The sequence below is a fragment of the Sapajus apella genome, unplaced genomic scaffold (genome assembly GCF_009761245.1).
Source record: "Sapajus apella isolate SASKATOON/1434 unplaced genomic scaffold, GSC_monkey_1.0 scaffold41, whole genome shotgun sequence".
In the NCBI taxonomy this organism is placed as follows: domain Eukaryota; kingdom Metazoa; phylum Chordata; class Mammalia; order Primates; family Cebidae; genus Sapajus; species Sapajus apella.
In genome coordinates, this window is record NW_022436981.1 from 5,001,284 (window position 1) to 5,015,068 (window position 13,785).

General features: G+C 39.6%; 1 protein-coding gene across 9 annotated transcripts in view; it reads right to left on the minus strand.

Annotated features, from left to right (window-relative positions):
* Positions 1-13,785, minus strand: part of ADGRF5 (adhesion G protein-coupled receptor F5) — a 98,216-nt gene that overhangs the window by 24,977 nt on the left and 59,454 nt on the right. For all 9 annotated transcript variants that reach the window (XR_004275586.1, XR_004275587.1, XM_032299618.1 and 6 more), the window contains exons 4-9: positions 9,534-9,704; positions 5,196-5,372; positions 4,655-4,761; positions 3,135-3,193; positions 2,542-2,684; positions 919-1,137 (exon numbers count right to left, since the gene is read on the minus strand). Coding sequence is in view for 7 of the 9 variants with exons in the window: in XM_032299618.1 (XP_032155509.1) it covers positions 919-1,137; positions 2,542-2,684; positions 3,135-3,193; positions 4,655-4,761; positions 5,196-5,372; positions 9,534-9,704 (876 nt within the window). In the remaining 2 variants the exon portion in view is untranslated. The remainder of the gene's footprint in view (positions 1-918; positions 1,138-2,541; positions 2,685-3,134; positions 3,194-4,654; positions 4,762-5,195; positions 5,373-9,533; positions 9,705-13,785) is intronic.

Sequence of the window (13,785 nt, forward strand, 5' to 3'; positions counted from 1 at the left end):
TCTTAGTGAAGAATTAAGCCTTATGCTTCTGTAGTTGCTTGGGGTGGGCCAGAGGACAAGGGAAAGCAGAAGGGAGGGATAGTAGCGGAGAACCAGAAAATTTGGTGAGGGCAGGGAGAATGATGAATATGTTCACTTTCTTAATTGTGGTAATGACTTCACAGGTGTACATGTGTCAAGACTTTTTAAATATGTGCAGTTTATTATATATCAATTCTGTCCTCAACAAAGCTATTTAAAATTTTTTTAAAAATCAATTGAAAATTAAAAATAAAGTAATATTATATTCCAAAACAAAATAATGAAAATATGTACTATAATAGAGCAAATAATGAAAATAATTAAATTTTAAAATTAATTAACAATTAATACCATGGTGATATGGTTTGGCTGTATGTCTCCACCCAAATCTCGTGTCAAATTGTAATCCCCACATGTCCATGGAGGGCCCTGGTGGTAGGTGATTGGCTCATGGGGGCAGTTCCCCCATGCTGTTCTTAGGATAGCGATTGAGTTCTCATGAGATCTGATGGTTTAAAATCAGATGTTTGACAATTCATAATTCCTCACTGACTTTCTCTCTCTCTCCTGCTGCCATGTAAGATGTGACGTGCCTTGCTTCCCCTTCTCCTCTGCCATGATTGTAAGTTTCCTGAGACCTTCTTAGCCATGCAGAACTGTGAGTCAATTAAACCTTTTTTCTCAGTAAATTACCCAGCCTCAGGTAGTTCTTGATGGCAGTGTGAAAATGAACTAATACATATGTGATTAATTTTCAGTTTTGAAAGGTTGAACCAGGAGACTTCTCGTTAAAGAGAAAAACAGTATTTACATATCTACATAAAACACTATTACATATTTGCATCTTTACAAGCTCTTCATTTCATTCCTCACACCAGTTATTGAACGGAGACCTACCTGCATCACCCAGAGTGATGTTGTGGATGGTGAGCTTGGATACTGAGGTCATGTTGAATATGGCAGTGTAAATCGAGAATCTGCTGCTGTTCTGAATTTCCAACTCCTGTTCTTTATAGCGCCAAGACACATTGGAGGACAAAATGTCATTTTCACACACCAGACTGACTGTGTCCCCTTCAAAGATGATTTCTGGTGTGACAGATAACTTAATATCATCTGGAAACCCAAGGAAAAGGTACTAAGATCCCAAAGTAAATAAATGTCATTGATCCTACTCACCAGGCACAACCACCACAAGGCTCTTGGAGGTCTTGACAGCATCTGTGGTGCTGAACAGGCTGAGGCAATGTGTCTCCTAACTCCATCCCCATGCATCTGGAGCCCTGAGGAGGTGCAGGGTTTCCAGATTGGGGTCTTTGCCCTATGGCTCCTTAATGGCAGTAATGGAGATTTTAAAGCTATTTTCAATACTTCAAAAAGTGTGGTAGAAAATTGCACATTTGCTTAGGAAAAAAACACACAAACTAACTTAAACATCAAGTTTCTCTGCTACTGACTGGAATAATATCAACTACTTCTTATCAATAACTGATATCTCATGCTTATTAAAAGTTCTGACCTAAGTCTTGAATGATTTAGAAATTTAAAAACAAATTAATTAACTATAATAAAGTCTGCTTGAAAAATAAGAATTTCCTAATACTACTGGACCTCTTGAAGTTTCGGAGCTTTACAGACAATAAGTTCGGATCTGAGTCCTGGTTCTGTCCCACCTGTAAGTGTATGACCCTGGGGAAATTGCTTAGCCTGGCTGAGCCTTAGTACCCTTGTCTGGAAAATAGGAGCAGTGAAAGAGAGCTACATCGGGAGGTAACTTGGAGAAACTGTAACTATTATTCTTGTTTTGGCAGTAAAAATCCATGAGATCACTCCCCTGACATTTCACAGATAAAAGTGAAAACACAGCCAGGCATGGTGGCTCATGCTTGTAATCCCAACACTTTGGGAGACTAAGGTGGGAGGATTGCTTGGGGCAAGGAGTATGAGACCAGCCTGGGCAACATAGTGAGATCCCATCTGTACAAAACATAAAAATAATAAATAATAAATGTTAGCCAAGTATGGGAGTATGCACCTGTGGTCCCAGCTACTCCAGAGGCTGAGGTAGGAGGATCACTTGGGTAAGGAAGGTAGAGGCTACAGAGAGCCATGATGGCACTACTGCACTCCAGCCTGGATGACAGAGGGCTACACTGAGGCTTACTGCTCTAAAACAGTGGCCCTCTATTTCCTATTGCTGCATTTTGTGGATATTTAAATCTCTACTATGATATTAACTTTACTTTTTTGGATGTTTTGGATCTGTTAATTTAGAAAATCCACAAACCAAGATGGCTCTGTGACCCCCTTGTAAAATCCCTGTGCCCCTCTTCTGCACACCCCAGATACAGTGGCATTAGTCAGATTAGGAGGCACTGACATAAGAGGAGATGGTACAGAACCTCCTGTGCCAGGTACTGGAGTGTCTAGCTTCACAGAGGACATTGTAATATAAGCTAGATTTCCTAGGTTTAAGCATAACCATAAATACCATGACCATCTCTAAACACTTTCACTTACTGCCATTAAATGCTTGAAAGGAGTTTTCGTCCATTCTGTAGGTCTGATTGAGGCTCTGTACCACTCGCTCATTGGCTTTATGAATTAGGTCAAGTGATGGTGCTGTAGTCTGGAGTTCATATGTCACAATCACACTTCCAGACCTGGACAGAGACCACTCAGTTCAGTAAAACAATAGCTGACCTGGAAGAGTTTAGACATTTATGGCTCACTTGCTTAGGAAAACGAAATAGCAAGAACTGCCTGTTGCAGCATGCAAATCTATGGTCCTGACTGGCCAGTGGGATCTTCTGGTAGAAAGACATCATTACATGGCATTATTTTATTTTTATATCTCTGAACTATCTGGACTACAAACTTTTATCCCTTATCTTGGCTTGCAAAAACATTTGCATGTGTGTAGAATGAACACAAGTCTTCTCTCTTCCTTTTAAACAGGTACATCTGTAAGGGGTGACCACTCTTTTCACCTCTACCAAACTGGTCCTGCTGAGCATTCCACGTGAATAATGCCTCTCTAGGGGGTTTTCCTCCTTCACTACCACATGGATCCCAGCCATAAAGTAGAAATGATCAAATTACAATAGCCTTACTTGAACCCTGTCACAGTCACGCCCTTGAAGCCTGGTAAAATTCCATAACCCTTCCGGAACTGAAAAATAAAGCAAGGTGAGTGTCATACATCAAAGTCTAGAGAGAGGTAGGTCAAAATATTTGAAGTAGAGTAAAAACCACATATTCTTAATCACACTGGGTAAAATTATCTTCCGTCCATTTTGTTAATTTTGTGGGCATTAGATTTCTGAAGAAGTAATTCCTAACTATCTATGTCAGCCTGGGTCCTCCAAGAAGTAGACCCCTTCTAGCAAACTAGATGAAACGTGCAAAAAAATTTACTCAGGGAAATGCCTAGGAAAGAAAATGTGGAGGGAGCAAGGAAGACAGAGAGAGCCACCAGACCCCCAAATGAAAGAGAGAGGGAAGGGAGGTTGGATAAAAGCAACCTAGCCTGAGCCTGAGCCTGAAAGGTTCACTAAAGACTTCCAAGGAGTCCCAGTATCTGCCAGACACAGACGTGCTGTGCCCCTTCATTGGTGGGGAGCAGCAATGATGGTCATGGATTTCAGAGGCAGCAGTTGCAGCCCTTGCTCCATGACATGACCTGTAGTTGGAGGTCTGTGAGAGGCATCCTCATGGCTGCCATACTGCAGCATTGATTGGTGTGCCAGATACCTGGGTGGTTGCTATGTAACTCTCTCTTTCTTTCTAAGCACATAATTTAGTATAGTATGTGTGTGAGGAGGATTATCCTGCTGTGCAGAAATATTATATGCCAGAAATGTAAATCAAATATCCCAGAGCTCTTCTGAAGCAGCACTTCATCAAGGCACTCATGGGAAATAACAATATTTGGGTGACACACTGCGATGAGCAGGAGGCTGCTGACAGCCTAAGGCAGGGCTTGGCTGCCAGGAAAGTTAATGGAAGTCATTTTCTCAGCCCACCTATAATAATCTGTGCCACATCGTTGGGAAGCTCTGTTCAAAATAGGTTAACTCCAGCAAAGTGTTTAGGTTTAGATGAATCAACTCAGTGTAAAGCACTTAAGACAGTGGCTGGCAAACAATTAACACTGGTAAAATAGTCTCTATTTTTATGCAAATAAATTTATATCTGTCATAGGTATGAATGTCTAGTGACCGCTGGTGTAGAGTGGTTTGAAACTCTCTGTGCCCAGCCACGGGTTGGTCTGCCCAAAAGTTGTTAGAGGTTTCATTCATGTGATATGTGAAGAATAGAAACGCATTAACTGGTGCTTGTAGGCTAGGTTCTTGGGGCTCAGAATAAGTTTTAGTGAATTGACACCACCAAATCTTACCTGAACCAGTTCCACCCTGAGAAAAACTTCTACTTATAGGTTAAGGTGATGCCACACTGTCCCCTAAACATGATTTGATTTGAGCAAGTATTAATTTGCCATCTCAGATGCAAAAGAATAACAAATGCCCATCAGTAAATTCTGACAGATCCAAGCAACTGTTCACTGTGAATGCAATAGACTCAGCTCAGACCAAAGTTTGTTGGCTAAGAGGCTCTTGGGGTCAAAACCTACCGCTGTTTCCAAGTCGGTCTTGTAGGACCTATAGAGGGCAGAGGAAGTATTCATGAGGTCTTCTTGAAAGCCTACATTTAATCTGACTCTCATGTTCAGGGTAACGTCTGTTGAAAAACATAGGACAATATTTTAAAATATCATGTTAGTGTTTGAGTATACACAAAGCAGAAACATTTGTATACTGTTTTTATTTGTTCGTTTGTCTAGATGGAGTCTCCCTCTGTCTCCCAGGCTGCAGTGTTAGGCATGATCTCAGCTTGCTGCAACCTCCGCTACCCAAGTTCAAGCAATTATCCTGCCTCAGCCTTCTGAGTAGCTGGGACTACAGGCATGCACCACCACAATCTGGCTAATTTTTGCGTTTTAGTGGCGACAGGGTTGCTCCATGTTGGCCAGGCTTCTCTCGAACTCCTGACCTCAGGTTATCCACCCACATCGGCCTCCCAAAGTGCTGGGATTACAGGCATGAGCCACCGCGCCTGGCCATACACTGATGTTCAATAGCCACTCAAAGAGCATTTAATGAGCAGTTACTTACCTTCCTGAAGCTCACAAAAATGTCCTTTGGGAGGGAGTTCTTTAAGGCAACTGCACTGGTGCCCTGGGAGGAAGACATCATGCTCTTGACAAGTGAGATTGCGAAGACACCTTTCCCGAGGCCACCCATAGCCTCTCTCACAGGAGCACCAGATTTCATTTCCAGCAAGTCTGCAGACTATCGTTAACCAGAACAGCAAGGAGAGAGAAGGTGGAAAAGGTGGTCACCATATTTGCATTTATAGCCTGCAGGTATTCATTCTTCAAGAAAATCCTCATCTGACTTTATATTACCTTTCTGAGAAGTTCAATAGCACTGCATGAAATTGATGTTTGCACGTATGCATCACCATGCTATTAACCACGACAATCTGAAAGATGACTGCTGTGACGGTTGAGTGACGAATGACTAGGGCATCTTTTAGATAGTCATGCCTAATAGTTAATAGCCACCAGGTGTCTATGATGATACGTATAAGGTATCCAACTTCCAAGATGGCCTTTGACCATCCCTACCACTAGGTATTCACATTCTTTTGTAGTACCTTCTTACACTGTACTAAGACTAGTCTATGTAATCAACAGAATATGGCAGAAATGATGGTATAGCACTTGTAAGATTAGGTTATTAAAAACACTATAGCTTTCCTCTTGGTTGCTCTCTCTCTTTCTCCCTCTCCCTTCACTCTGGGGGAATTGACTGCTGTGGCATGAAGACACATCATGGAGAGGTCCACATGGCAAGGAACAGGTCTGCAGCCAATAGCTAGTGAGACACTGGAGCATGTCAACAACCACATGAGTGAGCTTAGAAATATCTTTTCCAGTCCAGGCACAGTGGCTCACTCCTGTAATACCAGCACTTGGGAGGCTGAGGTAGGTGGATCACTTGAGCCCAGGAGTTTTAGACCAGCCTGGGAAACAGCAAAACCCCATCTCTACAAAAAAATACAAAAATATTAGCTGGGAGTGGTGGTGTGTACCTATAGTGCCAGCAGCTCAAGAGGCTGAGGTGGGAGGATTGCTTGAGCCTGGGAGGTTGAGGTTGCAGTGAGTTGAGATTGCAACCACTACCTCCAGCCTGGGCAACAAAGTGAGACCTGTCTCAAAAAAAGAAAAAAAAAAAAGAAAAAGAAATGGATTTCTGGCCCCAGTTGAGCTTTCATACAACAACAGCAATGGTTGATAGATTACTTACAACCTTAGGAGAGACCTTGAGCCAGAACCACCCAGCTAAGCTGCTCTAAGATTTCTGACCCTCAAAAACTCTGAAGCAGTCTATCTTCTAATAAGAGAACTAAACTTTTTTTTTTTCCATTACCATAAAAACCCCACTTAGGACACAAAGACAAAAAGAAAAAAGTGTCCTTTTATATCACACTCTTGTGGAGGCAAACAAGAGGTCCTGTCTTGATGGAAACTCCAGCGAGAAGGAATAAGCATTCTCAAATTTAGGTGAGAGCCTTTGGATTGGGGCTGGTTCATCTCTGCGCCTATATATTGTATAAAAGGAAGGGTCAAACTTGGCCTGGCAATGAGTGATTTTCATGGCTTTAGTGCATTTTCATCTCCCAGGAGTGAGCAACAAGGACCAATGCTTTCTTTCTATATGTTAAATGCAGCAGGATGTATGTAACGCATACCTCTATTTGTAGACTATTGTATATATAGTCTATAGGGTAAATAAATTTATATATATATGGAAGTTTATTTTTATATTACTGTTAGTACCAATACTCATCAGTACTTCCACCTTCTACATCTTAATTCTTAACAAATATAAATACAATGATTTTTAAAACTCTCAGATAATAAATGCTACTTTATGATGCTAGGTTTTAGACTTTGTTATGCATCAATAGATAACAAATATAGAGTGCAAGTAAATTTGTGCTTTCTGCATATCAAGTCAGATGTGAACAGCCTACATGAACTCTGTTCTCACTGGAGCTCTGAAATAAGAGTGTTTTGAATCAATTTCCAAAGCTGGACCAAAGTCACATCTTTGAGAGTTGTTTGTTCTGCAGATGGGTGTCCAGGCAAAGTCCCATGGAGTGACTACCCAAAGGGAAGTCATCAAATAGTTGTTTCTGAAATAGGAGGGACAACACGTTCCAGTTAATTCCTTGGGCACTAATGCAGCCCGTGTCCCAGAAGTGGGTGGCACTTGGGCAGGAGAATTAGGAAGAGAAGAAACTGGAGCTGCTAACAAAAAAGCTAAGTGTCCACTGGAGGCAATATGAGGATAGCCAACAGGATCCCACTTGTTGAAATCTCTCTCTTACTGACATGAAATTCCAGCGTTAAAGCAATTTTGTTGTTGTCTTCTGTTTTGTGAGCGAGGATTATGGGAGGAGTAGTTGAAGAACTTTCGAGTCCCACATAAAATGCAAACATGCCGTAGAAGAATGGAAAAAGTTACCACCTCCAGACCACCTGCCATATCTCAGATATTGATTGGTGCTTTACGTACATTGTCCAATTCTAAATATCCTCAGTTTTTTATTTGTCATTACTGACAAAGGATCATAAGGTAAGCTGTTGGAAGAATGAGGCGAGGGAAGGATGGAAAGAGGAGGATGGTGAAAGTTTGGATGCTTCGACATTAGTGCCATGGTCAGTAGGCCTAACCTTCATTGCCCACCCATCTCATTCCCTTCCTCTTTGAGGACAATTCCCCTTAGCTGTTCCCTGCAGGTCCTGAGGTCCACAAGCCTCAGGCTCTCTCTGCCATGTTGATGCATCCACTTTTGTCAAACCTGTTTCATAGTTCACAATCAGAAAGGATTCACCCCCTCCATGTGTGAATGACCAGTCTTTCTGGAAGGATAAGTTAAACTTTCCAAGGTCAAATGCATTCTAATTGAGAAGCTTGTTAACCCAAGTTTTTCAGATGGTTAAACAGTGATGCCTCTTGAAGACATCCCACCTCTAGCAGAAAAAAATCAGAGAAAGTTTGTTAATATGTTTATATTGAAAGTATGTAAGGTAAACTCACAACTAAAGCTCAGGTGTCTATAATTACAAGTTGTTCAACAATAAACTATTTTTTATACTTGTTGGTCTGTTGCGTTTACTGGATTCTCTTACTAGCACCTACAAAGACACCAAAAGGTTTCCATTAAAAAATTGGGAAGCAAAATTGACTAAAAATCTATCCAGTAATTTATTCTAGAGGTAACAGATCTGTGCTGGGTGGAAACATAGAATGGTGATTCCTATGTATGTTCCAAAGTACCCTAGTTTTGTGAGATGTTCTATGGATAAAGAGTGGGAAACACAACAGAAGCTCACTGCTCCTGAAGGACTTATAACTGCACATTGCTGACTGAGAATCACCCTCAGCTAGTGGAAAACCACTAATACAAGGAAATTAGTGCTAATGGTAGAATTCAGTGGGAAATAGCATCCAAAAGGAGTGATAAGAGAGCTATGACTTCAAGTAGCATACATTAAGAATCAAAAATTAAAATGCATGTACTGACATTGGGATGAACTATTTGAAATATGCAAATTCAAGAAGAATTTCAAAAACAAGATTTTTTTTCTTGCCCTCATTTTAGAATAATGAAACCCAACATCTATTTTTCTCAACCTCATTGTAGAATAATAAAACCCAACATCTTTCCAATTTAAAAAGCAATACCCTTTTATCAGACAAGTGGAAGCCCTCTCTCACAGCATCTTCTGTATACCAAATCTTGGATGATGGTCTCTGGAGACATAGGGAAGCTAGCATGACCTGGGAAAAGAGTTAGCAACCAGAAAATCCAATCTATGGCCTGAGAGGTTCTGCTTAACACCTTACTTCTGATGCAGGCACATACTTGTTTCCTATTTCCTGACCTATAATGCCAAAGAGAAGGGCATTTGGTACTTACTAATATTCAAGATATTACTAATATATATTCAAGATATTAGTAAGTACCAAATGCCCTTCTCTTTGGCATTATAGGTTCTACATCAATGGAATATATTCCATTGAAATAGCAAGGGAAGAGGATTCAGGGAAGAGGACCCAGTAGCTTATCTGCCCAAGGGAAGAGGACCCAGTAGTTTATCACAAAGGACCTGGCCATATCTTGGGACCATTTTATGACAAGCATCATACAAACTACCAAGCAAACCCTTGGTCACCCCTTAACATAAGAAACCTCTGGCTGCAGAGTTTACTCATAGAGGATTCATTCAGGAAGGCTTTGAAGTCATAGGCTCACACATCAGTCCTGGTGAGTCATTTCACTTGCCTACTGAGTAAAAGATTGCTCTGATAGTCAGGAGCTCAGTCTTTCTCATGACATCCAATCATTTATTCTGAAACAATGGGTCTCTCACTCACCTGTTGTTACATTTATGCTCACAATGTCGGCAATTTGGTCAGTGTTATTCCCTTGGATTGGAAAACTGAGGCTGTTCAAGTAGGCTTTGACAGGATCCAGGAAGGATGCATTTTCAAAACTGATCTCAATATTAACAGTGTATTCTTCAGCTGCAGGACTTTTTGTGGCAACTACAATGAAAGCACATGAAGACTGTGAGAACTTACCATGGGAAATGGAGCAAGATCATGTGGATGTTTCAGCAGTTAAAGGTAATGACAGGTACATGTGAATAGTTGGTCCAACAACCCTTAGGAATTTCTAATGAAACCTTTCAGAGAAAAAGAAGAGTTTGTCTACTCACCACCTTGGTGTCCAAGGCCAAGGACTGCTGTGTGAATTATGGACTGTAATGAGGCAAGAGTGGAAGCAGAGAGAATAGCAGGGAGGGTCTGGAAATGGTTCAGGGAAAATATGTCACAGTCAGGACTCATAGGAGTGAGTGAGTCAGTGTTTCCAGCAACTTTCAGTCAATAGATGCATATTCTAAGAGCTGAACCATGCATGACTTGAAGACATCTAGGAAAATTCACACAGTTAATTCCCTTTGCCCTTAGCCTATGTAAAAAGCGTATATTCTTTGTTCTTCCTCTGTATCTCCTGTGTTAAGAAACAATAGGTACTCCATAGAAGTTTGGCAAATTGGAAAGTAAAACAAAAGAGATTTTCAGCTCTTCATTGTTTATCCAAATTGTCTCCAGGTGGTTAACTGGCTGGTATTCAAGGTGTATCTGTTCCCCAACACACACCTACATCAGGCAGGCTAGATTTTATATATATATATATATATATATATATATATATATATATAGTATATTAATACTAGTAGTCCATAAAGACTACTGTATATAGGCTATGTATGTACTATATAGACTACTATATAGAGTCTATAGACTATTCTATATAGACTATATATACTATTTACATACTATACTATATATACTAATATACTATATATAGACTATGTATATATATATATAGACTAGACCATATATGGCATACTATATATATAGACTACTATATATATATAAACTGCCATATAGTAGTCTATATAGACTACTCTTTATATAGACTATATATAGTAGTAGACCACTATATATAGGCCATATATACTATGTATATACTGTACTATATATACTATACATATACTAGTATACTATATATACTATATATAATTGTATGTACTATGCTATCTGTATAGTTCAGACATATATATATATATATACAGATATACAGACTATATATATACTATAGAGAGACTAAATATATAGACTTTATGTATATTATATATATATACTATACTATATATACTACATATTCTACTATACTACAGATACTATATATAGTAGCCTATATATAGTATGCTATATATATAAACTAGGTATACATAGATATATATGTAATAATATATAGTCTAGACCATATATATATAATACTATATCCTACATATATAGTAGTCTCTACATATAGTATGCTATATATGTTTTCTATCCTGCCTGACATAGGTGTGTGCTGGGGAACAGATCCACCTTGGCTATCGTAGTCTATATAGACTACTATATATATATAAATAGTCTAGTCTCAAATATGTATAGTCTAGTCTATATAGTCTAGTATATATATACATAGTCTACACAAACATTACATACTATTTATACACACTAAATATATATGTGTGTGAGACACACATACATATACATACACCACACACACACACACACACACACACACACACACACTTCGGGAATTGTTCTTTCATAGTTTTCTATATCACATCCTGTCTGGGCCATTAGTTTTAAGCTTCCCAAGAGCAGGAACTGTTTCTTTCACGTTTATTTTGCTTCTTTTAGCCTTACTTACTCCATTTGGCATAGAGCTCACCACATTACAAATATGTGACCAATCAATTCTTGTTAAACCTGAAATTCTCTGAATCAAGTCACAAATTCACCTCTCTGTCACTGACAGAACTTTGACCAAATCTTGGCTAGAATATATAACTAAAGTCATGGACACAGTTAATGCTTAATAAAGAACCTTCAAAGAATAAGAATGTTTTACACAAACACATTGAGAATGTTTTTCTTTTTTTCAGACAGGGTCTCTCGGTTGCCCAGGCTGTAGTGTAGTGGCACGATCTTGGCTCACCTTGACCTCCACCTCCTGGGCCCAAGTGATCCTCCAGCCTCAGCCTCCTGAGGAGCTGGGTCCACAAACTCATGTTACCACACCTAGCTAATTTCTGTGCTTTTTGTACCGACGGAATTTCACCATGTTGCCTAGTCTTGTTTTGAACTCCTGGGCTCAAGTGATCTGCCTGCCTCAGCCTCCCAAAGTGCTGAGATTACAGTCATGAGCTGCTGTGCCTGACCAATGAGAATATTTTATCTTGTCAGTTAAATAAGAAAAAGATTAGTGAATACTTATAAAATGATTACTTTAAAATATACGTTCTATCTGAAAAGATAAAGTATACTATGCCATAAAGTTAAAATTCTGTGTTAAAAGGGCACAAAATTTTCCCATAATATTGCAAGATTTATATATTCCAAGAACTCTTGCTGTGAAATACTAAAATAGAGTAAGTTTATCCTGGGAAATTCTAATTGTTGAATGCTTATTTCAGAAATCTATAACATTTGTCCCCTAGTTTTGTAAACTGTTTGTCTTAGGTGGTTGGTTTTACCCATCAACCTTGTTAAGAATTATTTCATCCTGGCATCATTCAGCTTCCACAATTAACTCAGCCTATTAAAAAGGTCTGTGCAGATTTTCTTAAATTAAGAATGCATGTTAAGGTATATTTCCTCTTTATAAAAATGTACTTAGCAAATAGAATAAAGTGACTTTTATAAGTAATGCAGAAACTCTGTTGTGATAGTATGGCATTGCCTCAAATTTCCTGTTTACTTTCTGATCCTCAAATGGTTCTGTGATGAAAACAAGCTTCCTGGAAGAATGGTTAATCTTAATTTATGTGATTCTAACTCTGGACACATCATGTTGTCCATTGGGAATATTTGCGAGGACAGAGGCTGTACAATATTTACAAGGTCTGCCTTAGAGTACATTCTTTTTCCTGAAAAGCAATGCAGCAATGTATGTATCCTCCAGAGGATTCACTGCCTCCAGGGTCCTCTTTGCCATGCCAGTCTACTCTCCTTCCATAGATATAAACAGGATTTCCTGGATGGTAGCTGCCTTTTGGATGGGTGAGGTCAGTAACAAATCCGTATCTCCCACTTCATTGCTTTGTTGCATCCCAGGATCTGATCCCACAAAATATCAATGCCTGCCTGAGAGTCACACCTGGACCTGAGCCTACTCCCTACTCCCTGTGCTCTTTTCAGTCACAGCTGAAGCACAAATGCCTGCCTAGAAAGCACATGGTGATTCAAGGATGTCATCACTCCCCATTGAAACCAAGGCAGTTCTGCTCAGATTTTACAAGGAGCCGAGTCAAAAGCATGAAGAACTAAGAGGAAAGGCTCCTGTGACCTTAGTAAGTTTCAGTCTTAGCATTCCTGCAGCTTTTAATGTGGGCACCCAGCCTCTAAGGATCTCTTTCCCTTACCTACCTTTTATGTTCCCCAATAGCTTCTAAAAAGAGTTTCAGAATCACCCTTAGCCTGAGCATCACCTCTCTCTAGAGACTGGTATGGATGGGGAACCTCAAATAGAGAAGAAAATGCCTTCTCCTTGAAAATACTCAATTATTCAAAACAGGCTCAAAAACACCATTGTAATTTAGCAGACTCTTGGCTTGCCCTCGGAAATCATCTATTTCAGTGGTCCCCAAACCTGAGGATTATGCACACCTAGGGAATACACACACACACACACACACACACACACACACACACACACATGCACGCACGCACGCAGAGAGAGAGAGAGAGAGAGAGAGAGAGAGAGATTTTGGAGTCTCAGCCCGTGTGAACCAAAGTACAGTATCTATGGGTTAGGGCCAGAATCCTGTATTTCTTTTTTTTTTTTTCTCATTTATTCATTTATTAAATAAGTAACTCTGAATCCTCTATTTCTGTTTTGTTTTGTTTTGTTTCAATTTCTACTGGTGATTTTGATGATCAAGTAGGTTTGAGGTCTAATGTTCTAATCCAAATGAAGAAACCCAGAAGGGAATTTTGGAGAGCCAATATCGGCAACTAAACTTGTGTTTGGCTTTGCGTTTTGTTTCCAGACACCTCCTGC